The sequence below is a fragment of the Pteronotus mesoamericanus genome, unplaced genomic scaffold (assembly GCF_021234165.1).
Source record: "Pteronotus mesoamericanus isolate MK-2021 breed Mesoamerican mustached bat unplaced genomic scaffold, CSHL_Meso_final contig_269, whole genome shotgun sequence".
NCBI lineage: Eukaryota > Metazoa > Chordata > Mammalia > Chiroptera > Mormoopidae > Pteronotus > Pteronotus mesoamericanus.
This window is the reverse complement of record NW_026555114.1, coordinates 4,085,773-4,111,516: the sequence shown is the minus strand read 5'-3', so window position 1 is coordinate 4,111,516 and position 25,744 is coordinate 4,085,773. Positions and strand designations below refer to the sequence as shown.

The following is a 25,744-nucleotide window of genomic DNA, read 5'->3' as shown; positions in this document are numbered from 1 at the left end:
AACTATAGAACCACCATCATTCAGAACCACCTGAAATCTGGGTGAAAGGAAGTCCTATAACTAGGGAATTAAAGATGCAACATCCAGACTGGTAGGATGGGCAGAGATGCAGAATGGGCTGGTCCCACACTCATGTGTGGCAAATAAAAATCAGGAGGGGTATCTCAGCTACAGGTGTACCCCCTGAATAGGAGGGGTTCCAACCCCACACCAGGCCTTCTGGTCCAGGGTCCCAGTGCCAGGAAGAGAAGTCCCCATAACTTGTGGCTGTAAAAACCAGTGGAGGTTGAGGCTAAGGGAGATGGAGGGCTTTTGGAGTCCCTAGCAGTTCCTCCTAAAGGGTCCATGCACAGACTTACTCTGGACTCACTTCCTCTGAGCTCCAACACAGGGGCAGCAGCTTGAAAGGCACCAGAGACATATGGGGAGAAGTGAAATTGTTCAGCATCAGGACAAGAGCTGGGTGGCACCTTTCCTCCAGACAGAAACGCTGGCAGAGGTCATTATTGCTTTGATGAGCTCTTCTCCCACAGAGCCAGCCAGCAGGCAGGCACCATATCTGAGACTCCACCAACCGGGCCCACACCATTTGCCCTACCCGGTGATTACCTGAGGCCACAATTTATAGGCCCACCCAAGCTGTTTCCAGTGGCTTTTCCATATCTGTCTTGGCTCACACTTCAGATTTTCCTAAAATCTCTCAAACAAACAGCATCTGGCCTTAGAGTGCCCCGTACCTCTTCCTAAATTACCTCAGCCCTGGCACTAGCAACAGCTCACCTTGGGTCACAGCTTGGCCTCACCTGGCCACCTCCAAGCCCAGGACAAATAGTAGCCATCTGCAGATCACTTTGTACTTCATGCTAGGTGGCAGTGTGCAGAACACAGGCAGCAGCTGACCTTGGCTTGCACCTCGGAGATGGTAAACCCAGTGGACAGTACATCCACAGACAGTACACCCAGTGGACAGCTTCAGAAGACGTCAAAACATTCTTACCCAACCACCTCCACGAGCAACACTCAAGAGGTGAACTCAGCAGGCACCAGACCCCATTAAAGTAAGTCCTGCTGTGTAGGGTAGGCCAAAAGTCAGTGCATCAGTGGTCAGGTTGGTGGTCAAAGGTCAGCGGTCAGGTTGGTGACTGCAGCCAGCTGATAGGCCTAGGGGTACATTCCTCCCAGTGAGATTCCAACCGCAATCGAGACTCAACTACAAGAGAAGGGTGTACACAGCCCACAAAGGGGGGACACTTTGAGTGTCCAGCTTGGATGTTTAGGGAGGCTGTGTCACCAGGCCCTACAGAACACCTACTATATACACTCTACCAAGCCTGGGAGATGAAGCAGCTCTGCCTAACACAGAGAAACAAACACAGGGGACCTGCCAAAAGGAAAAGAAACATGTCTCAAATGAAAGAACAGAACAAAACTGCAGAAAAAGAAACAAAATGTAGACAATCAATCTACTAGATGCAGAGTTCAAAACACTGGTTATAAGGATGAGCAATGAACTTAGTGAGAATCTCAACAGCATAAAAAAGGACCTATCAGAAATGAAGGACAGCCCTGGCCAGGGTGTCTTAGTTAGTTGGAGCATCGTTAAGCAAAGGGTTGTGGATTCAATTCCTGGTCAAGGCACATACCTAGGTTGTGGGTTTGGGTTTGATCCCCAGCCCAGGCATATATGGGAGGTAACCTATCGATGTTTCTCTCTCTCTCTTCCTCTCTCTCTAAAAAGCAATGAAAAAATGCTCTCAGATGAGGATAAAAAAAAAAATGAAGGACACACTACTAAAATGAAGAACCTACGGGGAATCAACAGTAGACTGGATGAAGCCAAGAATCAAATCAACAATTTGGAATATAAGGAAGCAAAAAACACCTAATCAGAACAGCAAAAAGGAAAAAGAATTAAAAAAAAAAAAATGAGGATAGTATAAGGGGCCTCTGGGACAACTTCAAGCTTAGCAACATTTGCTAGGGATGCCTAAAGGAGAAGAGAAAGTGCAAGAAACTAAAAATCTATTTGAAAAAAATGACAGAAAGCTTCCCTACCTTTGTGAAGTAAATAGACATACAAGTCCAGGAAGCACAAAGTCCCAAACAAGATGAACCAAAAAAGGCCCACAACAAGACACATCATAATTAATATGCCAAAGATTAAAGACAAAGAGAGAATCTTAAAAGCAACAAGAGAAAAGAGGTTAGTTACCTACAGGGGATCCGCATAAGATGATCAGCTGATTTCACAACAGAGATTTTGCAGGCCAGATAGGATTGGCAGGAAATATTCACAGTTATAAAAAGTAAGGACCTACAATCAAGATTACTCTACCCAGGAAAGCTATCATTTAGAATCGAAGGACAGATAAAGAGGTTCCCAGACAAGGAAAAGGTAAAGAAGTTCATTGCCACCAAACCAGCATTACATGAAATGTTAAACGGTCTTCTTTGAGAAGGAAAAATAGATAAAAAATATAAACAGTAAAATGGCAATAAATATATATGTACCAACAAATGAATCTAAAAAACAAAATATACAAACAAGAAGAACAGAAACAGACTCATAGATAAAGAGAACATTTTGATGGTTGCCTAATGGGAAGGAGGCTGGGGACAGGGTGAAAAAGGTGAAGGTATTAAGAAGTACAAATTTGTTCTTACAGAGCAGTCATGGGGATATAAAGTACAGCATAGGGAATACAGCCAGTAATATTCTAATAACTATGTATGGTATGAGATGTGTGCAAGATTTATCAAAATGATCACACAGGAAGTTATGTAATGTATCACTGGGATGCACCCCTGAAACTAATATAATAATGTATGTCAACTATAACTGAAAAGTAAAAAACTAATTTAAAAAATAAGTAAGTTTAAAATTACAAAGTTGCCCTGGCTGGTGTGGCTCAGCTGGTTGAGCATCGTCCTGCCAAATGTTGCTGGTTTGATTCCCAGTCCGGGCACATGCCTAGGTTGTGGGTTCAGTCCCCAGTCAGGGTGCATGTGAGAGGCAACCAATTCATTTTTCTCACATAGATGTTCTCTCCCTCTTTTTTTCTCTCCCTTCCCCTTAGCTCTAAAAAAAAAAAAAAGTTGATCAAGGAATATAAAAAGCAAAACATATTCTCTGGGGCATTTCAGATATTGTTTACTGGCACATGCTCATTTTGGTTCAAATAAACTCCTACACAAATTAAAACAAAACAAAACAAAAAAAGAAAGAAAGTAAAACAACCCACAAAAGGAAGTATTTGTAAATCACATACTTGATAAGAGTCTAATACCCGAAATATAAAATCTTAAAAGATTTCTTAACAATAAAAAGACAACCCAATTTAAAAACAGGCAAAAAAATTATATAGACATTTAACTAAAGAAGATATATAAATGGCCAGAAGCAAAAAAAAGTTCAAATTGTTAGTATTCAGGAAATGCAAATCTAAATCACAGTAAGTTATCACTTCACACCCACTAGGATGGCTACCATCAAAGCAAGTGGCGATAAGGATATAGAGAACCCTCATGTACCGCTGCTGGGTTTGTAAAATGGTGCACCTCCCTTGGAAAATGGATTAGCAATTCCTCAAAAACAACTACCATATGACCCAGCAATTCCACTCTTCAGTATATGCCCAAAAGAAATGAAAACATATGCCTATATGAAAACTTGTACATCAGTGTTCACAGTAATATTATCCCTAATAACCCAGATGCGGAGACAACCCAAATGTTCATCAAATCATGGACAGAAAAACAAGGCTATGACCAACTGTGCACCAAAAAGAGTGATTATATTTACTGTATAAATCCATAAGAGCCCACGAGGCCAAAATGATTATTAAAGAGAAAGCTATTTATCACCATTTGATACAGCTACTACTCCTTACTTACTTGAGGCAAGTTCTATTTTACATAAGAATAGAGACTAATAAAAGGTTAAGTGTGATAATGTTCATTTGGCTATCTAGGAAAATGTTAATATTTTTTAGAAAATGTTTATTAAGTTACTTAGAGATAGGTGGTCAAGATTTCTGAAATATACTTTAAAATACTTCAGCATTAAAAAAAGCAAAGTATATCTACATTTTTAAAAATCAAACTGTTAAGAACATCTTGTATAATATTCAAAGATACAGCTTTTAAGGAAATAATAGACTTGGCATCACAAAAAAAAAAAAAAAAAATCCAGTAAACTTTGACAACTAGAACTGTTTCATTCAATCAAAACTAACTCAATGACTAGACTGTTTTTTCCCTCAGTTAACCCATTAAAAATAATTATTTATGGTTTTGTAATGCCTAATAATGAAACCACCATAATATTATAAATGTTCCTGAAGTGTTTTCAAATTTTAGAGTAATTTATAAAGCAGAGAAGACTCAATTATATTATAGTTAAACATAACTAAATATTGCACACTTAGGTAACAAGAACTAAAAAATTGAAAGTTGAGAAAGGAAGCTGGGTGATAGTTATGAGTATGTTAAATGCGTCTCTTAGAATGGGGCGTAAATATATCTTGTTTATAGTTAATTAAATAAGAGAGATATATTTTGAAGTTAAAATGGTAAACAGTAGGAAATCTAAAACACAAACTTAACAGTGTTAAAGTTACCGCTGTGAGGGGTGCAAAGGAAAAAATTTTATTCTTCTCCACTACCTCAATTTTTGGGGGTCCATATATATGTACTATTTTTACAATTATAAAATTAATGCTTGTAATTTTAAAAAGTCATCAATAGAAAGAGAGGCTTCTGGCCAAGATGGAGGTATATGTAGATACACTTTGCCTCCTCGCACAACCAAAAGGACAACAAATTTAAAAACAAAAAACAACCAGAGCTGCCAGAAAATCAAACTGTATAGAAGTCTGACAACCAAGGAGTTAAAGAAGAAACATTCATCCATACTGATAGTAAGGGTGGAGAGGTACACTCACAGCAAGGCAGCACCTGGAGGACCAGGCTGGCATGATGGCAGCTGGCAGACCCGGGCGGTCCCACAATTGCATGCAGGTAACAACTGGGGAGTGGGACAGACTGCATAATCCAGGGTTCTGGCGCAGGAAAAGAAAGCCTCAGAACCTTTGGCTATAAAAACCTGTGAGAGTTGCAGTGGCAGGAGAAACTCCCAGCCTCAGAGGAGAGTTCACTGGAGAGACCCACAGGGTCCCCAGAACATACACAAACTCACCCACCCAGGAATCAGCACCAGAAGGGCCCAATTTGCTTGTGGGTAGCAGGGGAAGTGAATCAAAGCAGGGTGAGAGCTGAGCAAGCAGTATAGTTCCCTTTCTGACCCCTCCCCCACAGACAGCCCCACAATGCAGTGATGTGGGTTGCCCTGCCCCGGTGAATACCTAAGGCTCTGCCCCTTCCAACATAACAGGCCGGCAGAGAAAAAGAAGTATGACTCAAATGAAAGAACAGATCAAAACTCTGGAAAAAATACAACTAAGTGATGAAGAGATAGTCAGCCTATCAGATGAAAAGTTCAAAACACTGAAAATCAGGTTGCTCACAGAAATGGTTGCATATGGTCACAAAATAGAGGAAAAAGTGAAGGTTATGCAAAGTGAAATAAAAAATATGCAGGGAACCAACAGGGAAGGGAAGGAGACCAGAACTCAAATCACAAATTTGGAACAAAAGGAATACATAAACATTCACCCAAAACAGAATGAAGAAACAAGAATTCAAAAAAAAGGAGGAGAAGCTTAGGAACCTCTGGGACGACTTTAAATGCTCCAATACTGGAATTATAGGGGTGCCAGAAGGAGAAGAGGAAGAGCAAGAAATTGAAAATTTATTTGAAAAAAGAATGAAGGAGAACTTTCCCAACCTGAGAAAGAAATAGACTTCCACAAAGTCCAGGGAGTTCAGAGAGTCCCACAGACATTGGACCCAAGGAAGTACACACCAAGGCACATCATAATTATATTACCAAGATTAATGATAAGGAGAGAATCTTAAAAGCAGCAAGAAAAAAGGAGGCAGTTACCTACAAAGGAGTTCCCACAAGACTATCAGCTGATTTCCCAAAAGAAACCTTACAGGCAAGAAGGGGCTGGAAAGAAGCATTCAAAGTAATGAAAAGCAAGGACCTACATCTCAGATGACTCTATCCAGCAAAGCTATCATTTAGAATGGAAGAGCAGATAAAGTGCTTCCCAGATAAGGTCAAGTTAAAGGAGTTCATCATCACCAAGCCATTATTATATGAAAAGTTAAAGAGACTTATCTAAGAAAAAGAAGATGATCAAAACTATGAACAGTAAAATGACAACAAAATCACAACTATCAACAACTGAACCTAAAAGAAAATAAAAAAATAAGTAAGCAACGAGAATAGGAACAGAATCACAGAAATGAAGGTTACATGGAGGGTTATCAGTGGGGAGGGGGAGGAGAAAGAAGGGGGAAAAGGCAGAGGGAATAAGAACCATAAATGGTAGGTACAAAATAGGCAGAGGGAGGTTAAGAATAGTATAGGAAATGGAGAAGCCAAGGAACTTATATGTACAACCCATGGACATGAACTAAGGGTGCGGGGGGGATGCTGGTGGAGGGGGGTGCAGGGTGGAAGGGAATAAAGGGGAGAAAAAAATAGGACAACTGTAATAGCATAATGAATAAAATACTTTAAAAAACTTTTTAAACTATAAACAAAATGGTAATAAATACAAAAAATAAAAAAATAAAAAGTCAAAGGTTGTGTGGTAAAACATAATTATGTAACAATACACATAAAATTTAAAGGCTGAAACATAATATTCTGCCACCTGCTATTATCATACATGTCTAGAGATCTTTATTAGAATATATCTTACTTTTGTCAAATGTATAACATTCCATTGTATATGCATATATTGTATTTAACCAGTTCCTATATAAAGGATGCATTTATTAACTCACGCCATGATAAAATTACCATAAGTGTCTATTAGAGAAAATCCTGTTCTGGCATTGGAGATACAAAAGTGAGCAAAGCAAAATGCTTGACCTGATAAAACTTACATTCCAGGAGGGTGGGTGTGGGGGACTGGTAGAAAACAGAGGAGTCATAAAAAAAGTAAATTATTTATCAAGTCGGCTGGAGATAAGACTAAGGAAAAACAACGTAGGACATGGGAGCCAGATAATGTGTGAGGTAGGCAGGGATGAACTGTTACTTTATACAGTGTAATCAGGGTCGACCTCTCTGATAGGGTAAATTTAGGCAGAGATTAGAGAGAACTGAGGGAACAAGACATGCTGGTATCTCAGTAAAGAATGTTAACGCAAATATGAAGGCCCTGAGGTAAACATGCCAGGTAATATTTGAGGAAACAAGGTAGCCAAAAAGGATGCAACCTGGAGAAGAAGGGAGATAGTAAGTAGTAAGAGAGGTCAGAGCGATGGGAAACAGACCATGTGCCATTTTTAAGGATTTCTGAGCGGGCCAGTGGCATGGCTGGACTTAACGTTTCAATAGGATCACTATGATCTGTTCAGAACAATTTGAAGGAAACAAAGTTAGAATCCAGTTAGGCTACTGCCAAAACCTCAGTGGGAGACAGTGCTTTAGATTTTAGTGGTAGCAAAGGAATCAGAAGTTGTAAGGTTCTAAAGATATTTTGAAGGTAAAATCACTAAGATTTACTGATGGGTTTGTAATTGGGGTATAAGTAAACAGAAGAGACAAGAAGGACTCCAAGGTTTTTAAACAATCGAAGGAAAGTTGACAATTACTGAGACGTGGAAGGCTGTGGAAGAAATCGGTCTGGAGTTGGCGGACAAAATGAAGAATCCAGTTTTGGATATGTTAAATATGATATGCTTATTAGACGTGAAGAGAAGATGACTAGAGGCAACTGACTACATAGGTCTGGAATTCAGGGCACAGCACTGGGCTGGAGATATAAACTTGAAGTCTTCTCTATAAAGGAATAAAATTAGATCAAAGAAACAGAATGAGATTATGTAGACAATAAAGGTAGACAAAGGAGTCTGAAGACTGAGCCCTGTGGCACTCCAATAAAGATCTAGGAAATGAGGAAGAAGCAGAAGAGCGGAAGCCCAGAGAAGTCCGAGTGCATGGAGAAGAAGGCAGTGATCACTGTGGCTAATGAATCGTGCTGGGTAAGTTCTGAGACTGGAAGTCATAGATATCCTCCTTTTAAGGCTCTTTGAAACACTAGCGGAGGGAAATTACTTCCAGATTTTTGCAATTATAAACAACAGAATAAACATTTTTGTGTATTGTTATCGGAATGGAATTTCTGGACCCAAGAATATGTGAACTTAATAATGAGATACATTCCCAGCTTGTCCAAATGACTGTACCAACTGATGACAGTAGAGAACAGTTTATGTGTCTAAACTATCACCTACACTGAGAATTATCAAACTTACTAATCTTTACTAATTTGACAGGTCAAAAATGTTATCTTGTTTTATTCTGCATTTCTCTATGACTGAAGTTAAGCTTTTTTTATGTTGTCAGTCGCTACTTTTTTCCTGTAAAAGTGTTTGCTCATGGCCTTTCTGTATTTTTTTAGAAAACTCCTTGTCTTTATTGATTCACATTTGTTGTATATTAATGTCAACTCTTTTGCTTTTCTCTTACTTTATATTAGTAAGTTTATATTCTCGCTGGAACTGCAGAGAAGCAAAGAGAAACAGAAGTGTACCAAAGCAGTTAGGCCTTCGGTTCTTATACTGTTTCCATATTCTTTCCTCATATACTATTTTCCTTTTTTCTTCTTTTTTTTTCTCCATACACCATCTTCTTAACTCCTCTCTGCCATGTCTCTTCACCTAAAAACAATCTGACTGTAGCATTTACAACTCCTCCAACCGGCTCAGTGTGCCTGCTGAGAGGACTGAGCAGGTGGTTGCCCTCCGTGTGCACCCCCCAATGCCTACCTGCCTAGACCTTCAGGGGATGCTTACATCACGGAAATGAGTTCTTGCTGATCAAAATCCTGCATATTTAACTATATGCCTGTCACACAACGGGCATTCATAAATATTGGTGGAATAAACAAAGCTAGCTCCCATCAAGTGAAACGAAAGTAGTTTTCAAGGCAATAAAAGAACAAAAAGACAAATAACCTCCATGATTATCCAAGGTGTTGCCTGGAAAAGTGAGATCTAAGTTGAAGATTGAACAAGTATCAGCAAATAGTAAACACACAATGAAATATATGTAAACACAAAGAGACGGACAGACACATTCTCTGAACTACAACTATAGAGAACTACTGCATTCTCATACAAGCTATTTCATACAGCTGTCAGGCCCACTCACAACATTATATTGGTCAATTCTCCCATTTTATGCCCTGTTTCCTTTGAGTTTCTCCATCCTTTGATGATTAAAAAGTCTTGTACGTTCTTTAAAAGATGTATTTATCTTTCTTGAGGGAAAACAATAATTGTAAGAAAAGAGTCCGAATAATGCACAATGATTCCTTATCTAATTATTTTGATATTTTTATTTCCATTCCTTAAGACACCCAACCATTTTCATGGCCTTTCTGAATACAACCGCACATGGGTAGATGACTCAGAATCCAAAGCCAAGAAAGAAGAAACTTAGATTGTAACTGTAGAAAATGAACTAGTAAAAGAAAAATTTAAATCAATGGTCACTTTAACTCCCAAAGATGCCCCTGAAAATGGAACAGAGCAAGAGGGCTTTCTCTTGCTTTACAGAATCTTTAATCACTAACAGGTACTTGGTAGGGCACAAAAATCAAGAAAAGTTGAAGCTTTTGAGTCAAACTGCATTATAATTTGGCAAATAACAATGGGCTCAATCTTTCAAACTCTTGTTTTCAAGGAGGGAGAGAAAGAAGCTAGCTGAAAAGAACAGATAACCAAATATTCCTGGAAAAAGTAACCATACCAGCATTTTGAAGAAGTGAAAGGAGGCAAGCACATAAGTAACCCAAATACGAGGGGAAAAGACTAGTAAGCATACTAAGGAATGCCTGACTACATGCTAAAATTTTACTGACTAGAATACTGCTTTAAATAAGTGATGGCTGGAGTTTGGAGATTTGATTTTTTAATTATAACACTTACTCTGACTGTAATAGAGTTTGATCTGTATTGTCTTTGCTTCTTTGTCAATCTAAGATCTTTTTCCTTCCCACAGTGTACTCAGACATTAACGAAAATCTCTCTCAGCCCCTAGAACCAAGAGAAACTGCAAAGAAGCCCACCACTACCTTCAGAAGTGACACAGAGTCAGAAATGCTATCATCTCCCTACCAAAATAATTATTCCAACTTCATCAAGGAGCTGCAGGACAACAAGGATCTGCATAAATTCAGGCTCAGTACTCACTGAAACAAAAGTGAAGCAGAGGCCAGCTCCCCTCTGTGCCAGCTGCTCCGTGTCAAGCCGAGGCTTTGCTAGCATCACTGACATCAGGGTTGGCAGAGCAGACTGCTCCTCTGATACTTCCTTTGCAGTGCTGCCATCTAAACCATAGAGGGGCTGTTCTACTCGCCGCTGGAAAACATTAAAGAAAACACAAAATATGAGAAAGAAAATCTAATACTGTCAAAACATGCAACAGATTAAAAAACACAGTTACCGAATATGATAATGATTTTTAAAAAAAACACCTTCTCGCCCTGGCCAGGTGGCTCAGCTGGTTGAACTGTCATCTCAAGTACCAAAAGACTGTAGGTTCAATTCCCAGTCAGGGCACACACCTAGGTTGTGGGTTCAATCCCTGGTTGGGAGGCGACCAATCAATGTCTGTCTGTCTCGCTCTCTCTCTCCACCCTCACCCCTCCAAAAATCAATAAACAGATCCTCAGGCGAGGATTAAGAAACAAAAACCACTTCCTGTGAAAATAAGCATGGAGAGTATAATAACATTATCACTGGATTATAGTCTATAAACTTGAATTACTATCTTACTCAAATTCAGCAAAATTACATCTTAATGGTTCTATATTTACTTAACTCTGAATTTGCAGGTTACTTTGTAGAGTTCAACAAATCACCTTCATAATACCCTCAATCCTACAAAGGAAATGTTTTTTTCTATCCTGTAAGTAAATGAAGATTAAGACATTTGTTCCCTACTTTATAAGTAGAGTTTATTTCACTTTAATTCTATTCTCACCATACTACACTTAAATGAAAAAAAAAAAGCTGAAATAAATACAAGCAAAACAAGTTCCATACTATGCTAAAAGAATAACATATCACAATTATGTATGATTTATTCCAGAAATATAAGGATGGTTCATTATTACCAAATCTACTAATGGATTTCATTACATTAATGTTAGGAGGGGAGGAAAGTCAAGGTTCTTCCCTTTAGATGCCAAAAAGAATGTCCACATTATTGGGCAACTCTTAAGGAAAAAAAAAACAAAAGAACCCCTGAATGTATACCACTTTAATAAAAGAAATATCTTTAATATAACAAAGAGTATTTTTTCCGAAATTAATAAAATTATAATTAATAGTACTACAGTAGAGACACTTTCATTAACATTAGGAAGTAGACTGGGTTAACACATTAATAGCACAATCATTCAACATTTTTATAAAAGTTTTGGTCAATGTGATAAGGAAAAATATGAAGTATAAACACTGGAAAATAGTTAAAGCTTAAAAAGTATCATTTTTGGATGATATAACTATTCACAAAGGAAACCAAGCAAATCAACTGAAAAACAAAGTAAGAGTCCAGTAAGATGGTTAAATATAAAATAAATATACAAAAATCAATAGCTTCCCCATATACCAACAATTATTGATTATAACCAGAACATATAATGGAAGAAAAAGCAGATTGAAAATTTCAAAAAAATCTGTAAAATACTCAGAAGTAGGCTTAAGAAATAAGCAGATTATACAATATATAAAGAAAAACTACAGCTTCACTGACAGATACAAAATTAAATGGCAAAATTAAACGACCTAAATAAAATGGCGATATTACGCGACTGGATTCAAATTTTATAGATGTCAAATTTCTCTTAAAGCCAATGCTTAGGGCTTTTCCTGTATTTTTGGTTTTCTCTTTCTTTTCTTTTTTTGCAAGAGTGTTATGATGGTATAGTGATCACCAGGATTCCCTCTTGCTCTCTTTTGGGGAGCTGATTTTGTTGAACTTCACAAATGAATTCTGAAGTACACTTGGAAGAATAATTAAAATTAGCCATATAATTTTTAATAAAGACTATCAGGGAAACTTGCCTAACTATTAAAACATACATTAACTAAATCAGTATAATACTGGAATACAAGTATATTGATCAGTAGCACAGAATAGAAAATTCAGAAAGATATGCATATAATATGAAATATAATTAGTGATTAAAGCGATACATTTCATATTAGTGGGAACTTATTTAAAAAATGGTAGAATATTTACAGAGATATTTGAAAAAAGGAAGACTGTTTCCTTGTATCATATAAAAATTTTATAAGAAAATATAAACAAATGCTTTTGTGACTTTCTAGTGGTGAAGGACTTTTTAAACATGACATTAAAAATACAAACCAAATAGAAACATCTAAGAATAACACACAACCAGTAAGTAAGAAAGAAAAACATTGATAAATTCGACAACTTCAGATTTTTTGACTTCTCAATGGTGAAAGTCAATATAAACAAAGTTAAAAGACAAAATTACAAACAGGAAAAATTATTTACAATATCAATGATGATTAACAACTTTAATAAATAATGTGCTCCTATCCATCAGTAGGAAAAAAAAACAAATGCTCCAAGAAATAAATAGGCAAAGGACCTGGACAAGCATTAAAAGAGAAATCCAAAGAGAAATCAAATATATGAAAAATGTTTAATATCAGTAATGAAGAAATGTAAGTTAAAACAAGGTATTTTTCTCACTGGCAAAGATTACAATAATAAAATTAGTATTAGAAGAATATTTAGAAACTGAGACCCTCAAACTGCTGATTACTGGCTAGCAATTATGTAATGACATTTTAAAGTGAGCATATTCTTTGACTTAGGAATAATACTTTGGAAATTTATCAAAAGGAAAAACCGCATAATTATTTATTATACACACACACACTCAAGGACATTCATTACAGCACTACTTATAGAATATAAAATATTTATAGAATATTGGTTAAATTAATTACTACAAAAATAACCAAATCTACCATATAAACATGTATGTACATAAACACATATGGCCACTAAACTCTTTAATAATAGTGCTTTTTTAGAGGACTTTCTATGTTACCACTTCTGAATTGTTGAAAATATGCACATATCCCCTTTCAGGAAAAACTAATATTTTCATTTTAGAAAATAAAAATAACCAAAATGATCCTATAAAAGGACCTATGAGTAGAGTCAACCTCCTTAAAACCAACACTCCAATCTTACCAAAGGCAATGGTTCAAAATTCAGGCTCCAGAACACTGGTGATATTCATTCATAACAATATTCTCACTACTTGAAAGAATGTATCGCCAAAGCTACAATACTCAAATTAATCATTCTGTTATGTATTTAATAAGTATTTGCCAAGAGCTAATAGATTTAAAACTATTTCTGAAAATAGAGCAGGCTAAGATGTTTGAACTAACCACCTTCCCTTAGAAAGCAGGACAAAATATGGGGGGAAAAAAAAAAAGATATCAAACACTTGATAATAGGGATCTGCCAGTGTAAAATCTAAGGGAAATGAGAAATACAAGACAAGTAAAAGAAGTACCAAAGTCACATTTGCCCTAAGGGTACCTGCAGATCCCAAATTTCCATTTCCAGTGCACCATGGTGCCAAGCAAACAGTCACAGGAAAAAGCCCACCCACGTTCAATAGAAAACGATCCTCACTTCAAGAGGGGCTTCCAAAACGCTAGACACTCTCAGGGATAATATATACCAGAAGAAAAAGTTCCCCTACCCTCAGGGAGCTGCAAAGAAGTTGTCTTAGCAATGAGGGGGTGAGGCTCCCCTGAGAAATGTTAGCACAATTCAAATCAGTATTGTCAGAGTGGCTGAAACAAACAAGCAAAATATCTAAAACAAACAAAATGCAGGCCACAAATTCAGTATCTTAAAAATAGCATTGGATTGGTAGACTCTCTGAAACTTGGAAGAAGCAAATAAAATCATCTTTGGAGGAATGCATCTTTATCTTAAATCTCAAAGAAATTTCACGACTGACTTTTCAAGAATAAGCAAAATGCTGTCCAAAAAAATGATGCATAAAGAAATAAACCCCCAAGCAACAACTAGGAAAAAGAAGAGACAGCAGAAACAGAGTCATAAAAACCTCAAATACCAAAATTACCAGACACAGATTATAAAATAACTTTCTACTAGATTTAAAAAACAAAAACAAAAAAAACAAACAAACAGGTTTGCAAACATCTGCAGGGAAATACATGGTCGGGTGAAACATTTATAGTTGTTCCTGTGGAAAAAGACATGCAGGTTATGATTATAACAACAGCTTTATTAACTCTGTCTTAAGTACTTACAACTATAAACCTACTTTTGCCCCACCCTGTATAGTAACAAAAATTAATAATTCAGTGGGGCTTATAGCAAATCAAGATACAACACAACAGAGAATCTGGGAAATGAGAGTCAAGAAACTATCCAGAATATAGCATTCAAAAGAAAATAGAAAAAAACTAAGGGGCATGGGACAAAGTGAAATGGTTTAACGTATCTTTAACTGGAATTTCACAGGAGGAGAATAAAGAAGGGCAGATACAATATTTGAAGAGACAATGGCTAATAATCACCCAGAAATGGTACAAGACACCAACCCACAGCTAGCAGAAGCCCAATAAATCACAAGGAAGAGAAATAAAAGGCTGTGTCTTAGTAAAACTGCAGAACATCAGATTTCAAAAGCAGCCAGGGGAAAAAGGGCAGATACTTTCCAAGAGATAAGTAAATGAAAGCTGTTTCCTCAATAGTAACAATGGGAGCCAGAAGATAATGAAATTCTCAATTGTTTTTTCAAAAAGTGCCATTCTAGAAACATACACAGGAAACAACACCTTTCAAGAATAAGGGGATAATAAAGTTATTTAAGAAAACAAAAACCTAGAGAGTTAACCCCCAACAGATATAAAAAATACTAAAGAACTAGTAATTCAGGCAGAAGGAAATGACCACAGGTAGAAGGTAAAAGATGTCATTAAACAAATACAAAGAAAGAGCTAAATATACAGATAAATCTAAATAAACTGTGACAGTTTAAAATCATGTTTTATGAAGCTAAAATAAAGCAAAATAAAAACGTAAACCACCACGAGCACCAAGTCAGTAGCAGATAAACAGTTAATGTTCTGAGGTCCTCATTTGTTTGAGAGGAGAGGAAAGTTACTAGTAACATCAAACTCTTGCACACTAAAGATGTGGTATTTCTCAGACAAGTACCAAAGAGGATCTAGCTACTAGTGGAAGAGGAAAATCTGAAAAAAATGTTTAAAAAATCAATCCAAATGAAAGCAAGAAAGGAAAAGGTTGATAAACATTTAAAAATGATAGAACACACAGGATAAAAAGTAAACATTAAAATTATGACATATTTAAACCCAATACAATGATAATTATATTAAATATAAATAGGATAAACAAAGAAGTTAAAAAAAATCTTAGAATAAAGGAAAAATTTCAACTATATGACATTAGTCACATACACTGGAAACATAATAATGAAAAGCCAATGGATAAAATGGAAGTATGTATATCATACAATGGTTTGGATATGTTAAATATCAGATAAATTGCATTTAGAGCAAAAAGCATCATGAGACATAAAGAAAGTCACTTAATAATACATAAAGCAAAAATATAACTACAGAAAAAAACAGACCACTCTCCAAATCATGAAAGATATGGTAAAGAGTACAATAATTGATAGAACAAACAGCCAAAAATCAGAACAGAAGATTTAAACACTGATTAAAACATCATGATTAAGGGTTCCACTCAAGATGATGCACATACTTTGACATCACTCTTCCCCTCCTTCCCAAAAAAAGCAAAAAAAATCATGATTAACAAAACTGACTTAATGACAAAGTTAAACTATTTTGTTTAGGGATACATATAAGGTGGCCAAACAATAAGGAATAGCAAATGATAATCACAAAAATTAGAATACTGCTTTGTTTCTAGTGTAGAGGAAGGGAGTTGTGATCAGGGACAAGCACATATAAATTTCTAGGAACTTGAAAATATTTTACTTCTTGTCCTAAGTAACGATTACATACAGTTAACTTTATAATAATTTCCTGAAAATTTTTTTTTGTGTATTTTAGGCTTTTCAAGTCACATATCCTCTCTGCCATATATTCTTCTTTGTCTCTACTACTCTTTAAAAATCTAAAACTCATTTTTAGCTTGCCAGCTATGAACTTTACCATAGTTTACCAACTGCTGCTTAAAATGTTCATGTTTTATGTACTTCTGTATTTTAAAAAAAAATACACAAAAGAATCACTTGAGGGGGGAAAATTAAAGTAATTCTTTATCCATCTTCTTCCCTTTCAAGATTCTGAGCACCCAATATGAACCAACACTGTTATGGGGTGTTAGAGACTGAAAATTGAACAAGATATTATCTTGTCAAGATATTCCATGTCAATTAAGGGGAACAGTTAAAATAATTATACCTTAATGCAAAGTAATGAGTACTGTGAGAGATGAAAACAACAGTAAGCAAACAAAGCAAACTCCCTGCTTTAAAGGGATGAACATTCTAGTGGGAGAAGATGGGCAACAGATTAATTGCATAGTTAAAAACTGAAACATATAGCTCATGAATTAAAATTACACTATACACCAATAATGACGAATGATCTACAATAACACACAACATGGATGAATCTTACAAAAGTAATGCTGAAAAAAAGATGCCAAACATAAGGGTATATACGTATGATTCCTTTTACACCAAGTACAAAAACAGAAAAACTCATCTATGCTGTTAGAAGCCAGAATGGTGGCTATTCTAGATGGCAGGAAGACGGCTAATCACTGGAAGAGAGCATAAAGGGGACTGGTATAGCTTGTGAAAACTCACTAAGCTGTGTGTGGACTTACCTGTGTACTCTTCTATGCATATAAAGAGGAATCAGTGAAAAATTAAAATAGATTACCAAAATTTAAATGTCAGGTGGGCCTTGCTTGGGTGGCTCAGTTGGTTGGAGCATCATCCTGTGCACCAAAAGGTTGCAGGTTCAATTCCTGGCCAGGGCACATACCTAGGTTGCAAGTTTGATCCCTGGTCTGGGTGCATATGGAAGGCAACTAATCAATGTCTCTCTCACATCAATTTCTGCTCCCCGCCCTTTCTCTCTCCCCAAAATTAATAAACATATCCTTGGGTGAGGATTAAAAAATTAAAAGTTAAATATATGCCAGGTGGTGCAACTAACAATTAAAATAAAGCAGGATTAGCCCTGGCCAGCTAGCTCAGTTGTTTAGAGTGTTGTCTCAATATGCCAAGGTTGTGGAGTTTGATCTGTGGTCAGAGCACATTACAAGAAAACAACCAATGAATGAATAAATAAATGGAAAAACAAAGCAGTGTTTCTTTCTGTCTCTCTCTCAAATCAATTAATTAAAAAATAAAATAAAACAGGATTAGGGACATGGCGACAAAGTGTGAAATAATGCTTATTTTAAAGTTGGCCAGGGAGACCTCTCTGATAAGGTCATCTCTGATCAATAACCTGATAAAGAGATTACTAATCATGCTGTTCCTGAAAGAGGAAACAAGTACAAAGGCCTGAAGCAAAAGAATGTTTTGCAGTGTTAAGAATCTTAAAGGAGGCCAGCAGGGCTGTAGGAGCATGAGGGAAAGGGAGAATGTGGAAGATATCAGAGCCTGGTGGGTGAGGAAACACAGATCTAGGTCATGTAGTCTAGAGCAATGTGGACTAGTCACTGGACAGTTTTGAGCAGAGGAGTATGAGGATATGTCTTAACTTTTTCACAGACATCACTCTGGCAACTATATTGAGAATAGGTGAGACATGGGCAGAAACAGGGAGACCACTTTGGAGGCTAATGCAGAGAACCAAAAGAATAGAAAAGTACTCAGATACTGATACAGAATAAATAAGATTTAAATAATAAAAAAGAGCCCTGGCTGGTGTGGCTCAGCGCATTGAGCACTAGACTGTGAAGTAAAGGGTCCCTTCCCCGGTTCAATTTCCAGTCAGGGCACATATCTGGGTTGTGGGCCAGGTCCCCTACCCCGTATGGAGCGTATGAGAGGCAACCATTCATTGTTGTTTCTCTCCCTCACTTCCCCTCTCTCTAAAAATAAATAAATAAAAGCTTTTTAAAAAAGAAAAGAATAAAAAGGATTTCCTGATGGATTAGACATGGGGTATAACTTTATGACCTGAAAAACTAGACAAAGTAAACTGTCATTTACCAGGACAGGATGGACTGCAGGAAGAGTGGTGTGGTTTGTTGTTGCTGTTCTGGTAGTAAAGGGGAAGCAAGAGTTCCATTCTGGACATTTTCAGGCTGTCCATTAGATATATAAATGGAAATGTCAAGTAGGGAGTTGAATACATTAAGTATCTGGGAGACCAGTGCCCAGTGAAGGCTGGCAAGTTCATTCATCCCTAAAGGCCAGTATGTGTACTGATGTAAATAACTTGGTTGATTTGGTATAGGAGCATGTGAGAGTTCTCTTCTGGTTGCTTCTATTTTCTCAGTAAAATAAAAAAGCAAAGCTATCAACTGAGATAGTGGAGGGAAAACAGTATTGTTGGGGCTTGCAGGAAATCACAAAAATATGATACATTCATATAAATGTCCATGTAGGAAAGGGAACTAACCAGAGAAATATAGTAGAATTGGTAGGCAGCTAGGGGTACACCTAAGATTAGTACCTATAAACTTAAAGTTAGATCAGTCAGCATGTGTGTTTTCCTCTAACCATGCTGGACTGCTAAGAGGCAGACAAGGGAAAGGCAGAAAATTAGATTTAACCAGGGTTGGGTTTTTCATGAAAGTATGATGGAGAGAAAGTAAAAAAAGGGAATTAAGGGTCATATACAAAACAGTGATTATAACAATGAAGCACAGAACCTAAAGTGGGAGGAGAAAGAGCTTCTTGGTACAACGGAAAAGAAAGTTAAGGTTTGGTTCCTATTTCAACAGCTAGTATATACCTAAATTTGCACAATAATGAGGCCCAGCCATTATTCATACAGTTGGCAGACAGGTCTATAGAACATTGAGTATAAATCTCTTCTGTCTTCAGGAAAGACTTGGCCTAAATTGACAAATGATATATGAAGGGTGGTCATACTATTAAAAACCAAAGGAAAAATATAGATTTCAGGAAGAAAAGAGCAACAGACAACAAACTTCTATAAGACATATCTGTCCAAATAAATAATTCTGTGATCTCATTTAACATTTTTAAAACTTTGGTTTAAAACATAAGAAAAATAATGACACAGATCTCCTAAATAGTTATCTAACAAACCTTGACCTAACCAAACAGATCTACACATCAAATATTTCAAATATTTTAAAATATGGCAAGATGCCCTGGCCGGGTAGCAGCTGGTTAGGGCTTTGTCCCGATACACCAAGGTTGCAGATTCAATCTCTAATCAGGGAATGTACAAGAATCAACCAATGAACGCATACAATAAGTGGAACAACAAATCAATGTGTCGGTCTGTCTGTCTCTCTCTCTCTTTCTCCTCTGATAAAGCAATTTTAAAAATTAGAAGTAAGTAAAATATGGAGATGATGACAAAATAAAGGCAAAAATTTTCAAATTGAATCCATTTTCTTAAGTGCTTCAATAATTACAATCATCCTAATTAATGCATGGTTTTATGAGATATAGAGGGGGAAGGTGTGCATTTTAAAATACTTTAACAATACAGAAGACTAAAACACTTAGGGAGAGAGCAGCATTAACCAACTCTGCAGAGACAGAGAAAAACAATTTTCCTAAGCAGAAACCCAGAATGAAAACTCCTGATCATAGAGAGACCCCTTGCCCCCAAGACATCAGTTATCAGTGGACATAACACACCCTTTTGAATACAGAGGTCTTGTTTGGTACCAATAAATTATCCAAAGTCACGCGAACAAATTAACACAAAATCCTACGTTAGCAAACTCAGGGATTTTCAACCTTAGTATCAGTTATATTTCGGACCAGATAATTCTTCGCTGTGGGGACCTGTCCTGTGTCCTAGAGTATGTTTACCAGCATCCCTGGCCTCTGCCCACTAGATGCCAATGGTACCATCCCCCCACCCCTAGTGTGACTAAAAATGACTCTAACATTGCCAAATGTCCCCTGTGGAGCAAAACTACCCCTGCATTGAGAAACACTAACTTGGCTACAATGTTTTTAAGACCTTCAGATCTCATAGGCAGAAAACAAACCTCTATCAAATTTGTATACATACAGCATTAGCTTCTCCACTATGTCACTGATTAAACCTTAAAAATAATTCAAATGCCAGAAGCTGATCAAATTTTTTAAGAAAGGATTTACTAATGGGGACATATAAATTTGGCAAGGATAAAAAGCTGCTGTTTAGATAAGAACACTGAGCTATAGGCTTAGAGGCAATTTATTATACTGAGAGAATAGGGTTTGCTCTTGTAAAGCGTTAATTTACTGATATACAGATTTGAAGCTAAGTGAGTAATTCAGAAGTAGTATTATTAACTTTTCTCCTTAATGCCTCATTCCTCTTGAGTGATTAATGGGAGAGAAACTTTGCTTGAGTGTTCCTGGGTGTCTCCTGCAACAGGTGTCAAATTTCTCCAGGTGAATGCTTACCGGTAAGGGATTGGATAAGGAATGTTGCGGTGAGGATCGTGCAACTGGTGGAACACTTCTGCCAGGGCTGGTTCCTGGCCCGCTTCCCCCAGCAAACTGGCCAACAGGGAGAAATGGATATGAATAATTCAAAACAGTACTATGCTTCAGATAAGGAGAGTAAAAGATTAATACACAAACAGCTCTTAATTATATATGGCCCCTTTAAGTCAATACATCTTATTCTAGAAAGAAAATACCATGAAGTCAAATTTTGCTATCTTTTCCATGAGATTTTTAAGAAGGAACTCCAGCAGAAATGTACCAAGATATAAAGAAAACATGGCTAGAAACAGTTTTGAAAAGCATGAGAAGAATGTTTTCCCTTCTTGTCTCGTAATACATGAAGCAGGAATACAGTGGCAAAGGGGATGTTAGTGTCCTCTTTAGTAACCACTAACGATGGGTCAGTGAGCTCACTACATGTTCCACTGGACTAAAGAGAAGAGTCCAAGTTATTCAGCTTCACCCTTTGTAAGACACGAAACCTAGTTTGGCCAAGAGAAAAATCACCTCATTTGTGAATTTTTATATCATCACAGACAAGACACATCATGAACAAATTTAAATTTAGAAAGTGAGCAGCAGTTTCCTCTTATAGAGAGAAATAGGGCGGCATTAGACTGATGACGATGGGAAGGGGAAGAAAGCACAGTGAAGGCAAAACATTGCTTTCTAAAGCCTTAGATGAACATAAAAATTTAGGTTAAAAAAACACTATAGATTTTTTTCCCCAAAAATGTAACTTACCTCAAAGTAATCACTAATTTTATGTCCCCTAGGAGTGCCTTTCCCTGGAAATGAAACCAAAGTAAGTACAGTTTTTCCCATAACACACATGTAAACCATCAATCACTAAAATATACTATGTATTCAATAACTGCACACACTGTTATCAATTCAAGTGCCAACTTTACTTCTAACAAATGAGCCAAAATGCCTTTATTACAGGAACAGGGAATTTCCTCCACATAAGGAAAGACTGAATAAGCAGTGAAAGACTATTTCACAGCTTGCTTCTTCCCTTTAAGACTTGTTAATATTTCTTTATAAATACACTTTCATGCCACAATCAAAATAAAAGTAATATATAATCCATATCCCCAACTAAAAGAACAAAGAATTAAAAACAAACTTGTCAGTACTAAAGGGTTTAATTCTATTTCACAAAGAAAACTTTATGTGATCTTATCACTTTGGGAGAATTCCCTCCCACGCTAAAAGTAAAAAAAATATAGATTTAAAAAAAAACAAGAAAAAGTGAAAAAGACTGGAACTTCTATTTCTTTGGGGGGGGGGCAAACCATTTATTCTTTCTTTAATTAATAAAGATATTTGGCCTTAGAAATGTCCTATCTATAGATTTATTCCACTGGGCACCAATGTTCAACTAAATAACTGACACGGAAAAAGAGTAGGTGGAAAGGACAGCCAGGTAAATAAAACCATTTCTGGTCACCTATTATCAACAAATCACTGTTAGATTTGTAAAAAGCTTCGGTGTAACCACTTTTCTGTACAATACATGCTTGGTCTGAAGAAAAATCTGTGGCAAGAAGATCGTTACCTTAAAGCAGGAAAAACAAGAGTCCCCAAAGAACTGACACTATTTTGTCAAGTGTATATCAAGTGGCAAGTCTACAATAAACATCCTGATATTCCCTTAAGGTACATACATCTCCTTTGTTAGGAATCTCTGTATACAAACAATTACCTAGTATGAGTTGGAAAATTCTATCTAAGTCCATAAAAATTTAGTATTTTTATTGGTATGAAATTATTACTACCTTGGCTAGTTTCATATGGTTCAGCTTTTCTTTTCCGGTTTCGCTGGTCATTCTGTTTTTTCTCAGGAGTCTGTTAAATACCATATAAATCACAATTAGCATTTTGTTGAAATTTTCACATTATGAAAATTAAAGAATATGTACAAAATATCAAATTTATAAGGACATTTAATCAGTACAGACAAGTCCTAAATCAGTGTCATGTTCTTAGAGCAAGGTCTTGAACCAAACCATCTATACAATATTTGGCAAATTGTTTAAAATATCAGAGCTTCCATTTACTCATCTATAAATCAGGGTTGCTACAAAACCTAAATAAAGTATTATAAAGCGCAAATGTAGTACAAGTATCTAGCATACAGCAGGCTAGCAGAAATCCAATTCTTTTTTCCAAAAAGGAAAGATTTGCATAATCAATCAACAGGCTCTAATTTACTGAAAGTTTTTTGAAGTGCAAAATAGGTGGTTGCAGGATTGGGACCCATATCCATGCAGCTGGGTTTCTGTGCCTAAAAAAAAAAAAAATCTTCAAATTCTATTAGTAAAGTTGGCCAGGCTGCACTGCTACACTGACCCACACAGCTGAAGTACTAACAAGTATTAAAATTCAACGGCACCTAAGCTAATTCCGCTACAACTGCAGATTTCACCCTTTATTGATGAAAACTAAGCAAAAATTTAAAAAATATATATATATAGACGTAAAGAGCACACAACTCGAACAGCACAGACCCGAACAGCAACCCTGGAGTTATGCTTTTTCCCAAACTGAAAATGTGGGAACATGAAAAATCTTGTAATGGATGTGGCTTCTTACCTCTACTTCTTTATCACTCAAAGACCCCACGCTGCACAAGCTCTGGTTTGAAGACTCGCTATTGAGTGGCCCCTGGAAAAACATAAAGGAATTAAAGAAACTGATTTAAGATAACAGCAAAACTGAGGAAAAAGCCTGTTGATTTTGATGTATGTTACCTGACTTAGAAGCCAAGAGGTAACTGCAATGTCTCCAAGCCAACTTGAAAAGACCTCAAATCCACTACAGTACCCTCATGTTAAAATTCTCTAGCTATTATTTTCATTTCCTTTACAAAATTCTGTACTCATGTGCACATTTTCCCTTCTAGAGTGCATGCAGTGAATTTATTCTTTAAGCAAAACCGCAGGAGAAATCAATTCTCTGGGCCTCTTACATCATACAGGTATCTGAAAGTTGAAATGTTAAGGAGTATGTTAAAGGTTCGTTATGACCAAGGAGTGGTCAGGAGACCAAACTGAAGGAAAAGCTTTCCTGGGTCATGCTTCAAGGAGGTATAACTGCTAGCTCAAAATCAAAATCACAGGGGATTGACTTCCCAGAGCCTAACAGCATGAGGAGCTTTGCTGGCCCACTCCATGAAATCTGTAAAAATTATTTAAAAAAACAAACAACAACAACAACAACAACAACAAAAACCTTTAAAGCCTCTGGAAATGGTCCCTAAGAGCAAAAAGCAAATAAAAAACCACTATTCAATAAAATCCATGAAAATCCAGTCTGAAAGGCTAGTATTTGAAACAAGACCACCCACCCCACCCCAATCTCAGCAAGGTTCCTGACTGCTGCAGCCAGCAACGCAGGACTCTCTCTTCCCTCAGCTTTCTTCCCAAGTGGGGCAGGACTGCTTCCAGTTTCCCATTGTGTCCCCAGCCTCCTGTTGCTGAGGCCAAGTCCCAGGCAACAACAGCAGAGGGTTCCCTTCTGCCTAACCATACTCTAGGCTCTACCTCAATCAAGTGTGGCACACTGAGAATACTTGGACCCCTTCCACCTGGCTCCTGAGATGGTTCCACACCAGGAGAGATAAGGTGCTGTGCACACCCGACCCCCACCACCATCCCCCATCCCACAGAGGTCACTCACAGAAAAGTTCACAACTGTCCCCACACCCAGCTCCAGAACCCTGGCTCTGATAATGAGCCTAGGAGGGCAAGCAGGAACCCATAATACCAAATCTCTTCCCAAAGGAACTGAATTCACTCCTAAGAGTGTCGGTAAGGTTAAATCCAAGGGTATTCTCAAGAACAGTAGAAGCTGTAGTAAAAGACAATTGGAAGGAGACTGGTGCACGTCATGAAGCGAGAGCTTTGACTGGAGGCAGGCTAGTTTGCAGGAGAAAACCAGGGAATAAGACTTCTGGGAGAAGTTCTCTTGGGGCCAGAACACATAGCTAACACTGACCTGTTCTCTTCTGTCCAAAGATCCCCAATTTGATTGGATTAGCTTGTAGAGGAATTTATGCCTCAGGGCATTGTTGAAAATGGTAAGAGTAATACAGGCAATTAGTGGAGATGAACAGCGGAGTTAGTCATGGAATGAGAGCCCTACCAGTACCAGTCTTCCCAGGGTGACTGTAAGCACATCTAAAGCGGTGCCTTCCTAAGGGACATAGCCAACAGGCTTATCACTGGGGAGATGGGGTGGTAGAATGGACTTCACTAAATCCATCCAGTCACTAAACAAGTAAACAGCAAATAATAACAACAAGCCCCCAGGAGTGGGATGAGAAATCAGTACCCAGTTATTATAATGTATCATTTAAAATGACCGTTTCCAACAACAAAAAAATCCTAAGGCATGCAGTAAAACATGCAAAAGAAACTGACTGAGGGTGACTAGATGTTAGATTTAACAGAAAAGTATTTCAAAAAGAGCCATTATAAATAATGCTCACAAAACCAAAGGAAACCATGACTAAAGATCTAAAAAGCCCTGGCCAATGTAGCTCAGTTGGTTGGAGTGCCATCCCATGGATCAAAAGGTTGTGGGTTCAGTTCCCAGTCAGGGTACATACCAAGGCTGTGGGGTCAATCCTTGGTTCAGGCACATACAAGAAAGCAACCAACTGATGTCTGTCTATCTGTCTTCTCTCCCACCCCATCTCTCTCCCTCTTCCTCTCTCAAACCAATGGAAAAAAAAGTCCTCAGGTGAAGATTTTTTTAAAAAGATGTCAAGAAAGGTATGAGTGACAAAGCTGCATCACATAGAGTATCAATAGAGACACAGAAATATTTATGTTTAAAACCAAACCAAACCACATGGGAATTCTGGAGTTGATAACTACAAC

The 25,744-nt window shown here is 37.1% G+C and overlaps 1 protein-coding gene across 4 annotated transcripts in view; it reads right to left on the bottom strand.

Annotated features, from left to right (window-relative positions):
- Positions 1-25,744, bottom strand: part of TLK2 (tousled like kinase 2) — a 108,630-nt gene that overhangs the window by 52,465 nt on the left and 30,421 nt on the right. For 3 of the 4 annotated variants that reach the window (XM_054574903.1, XM_054574902.1, XM_054574905.1), the window contains exons 3-7: positions 23,454-23,525; positions 22,637-22,706; positions 21,600-21,643; positions 20,811-20,906; positions 10,339-10,506 (exon numbers count right to left, since the gene is read on the bottom strand). In XM_054574903.1, coding sequence (XP_054430878.1) covers positions 10,339-10,506; positions 20,811-20,906; positions 21,600-21,643; positions 22,637-22,706; positions 23,454-23,525 — 450 coding nt within the window. The remainder of the gene's footprint in view (positions 1-10,338; positions 10,507-20,810; positions 20,907-21,599; positions 21,644-22,636; positions 22,707-23,453; positions 23,526-25,744) is intronic. The other variant, XM_054574904.1, reaches the window with a different exon arrangement.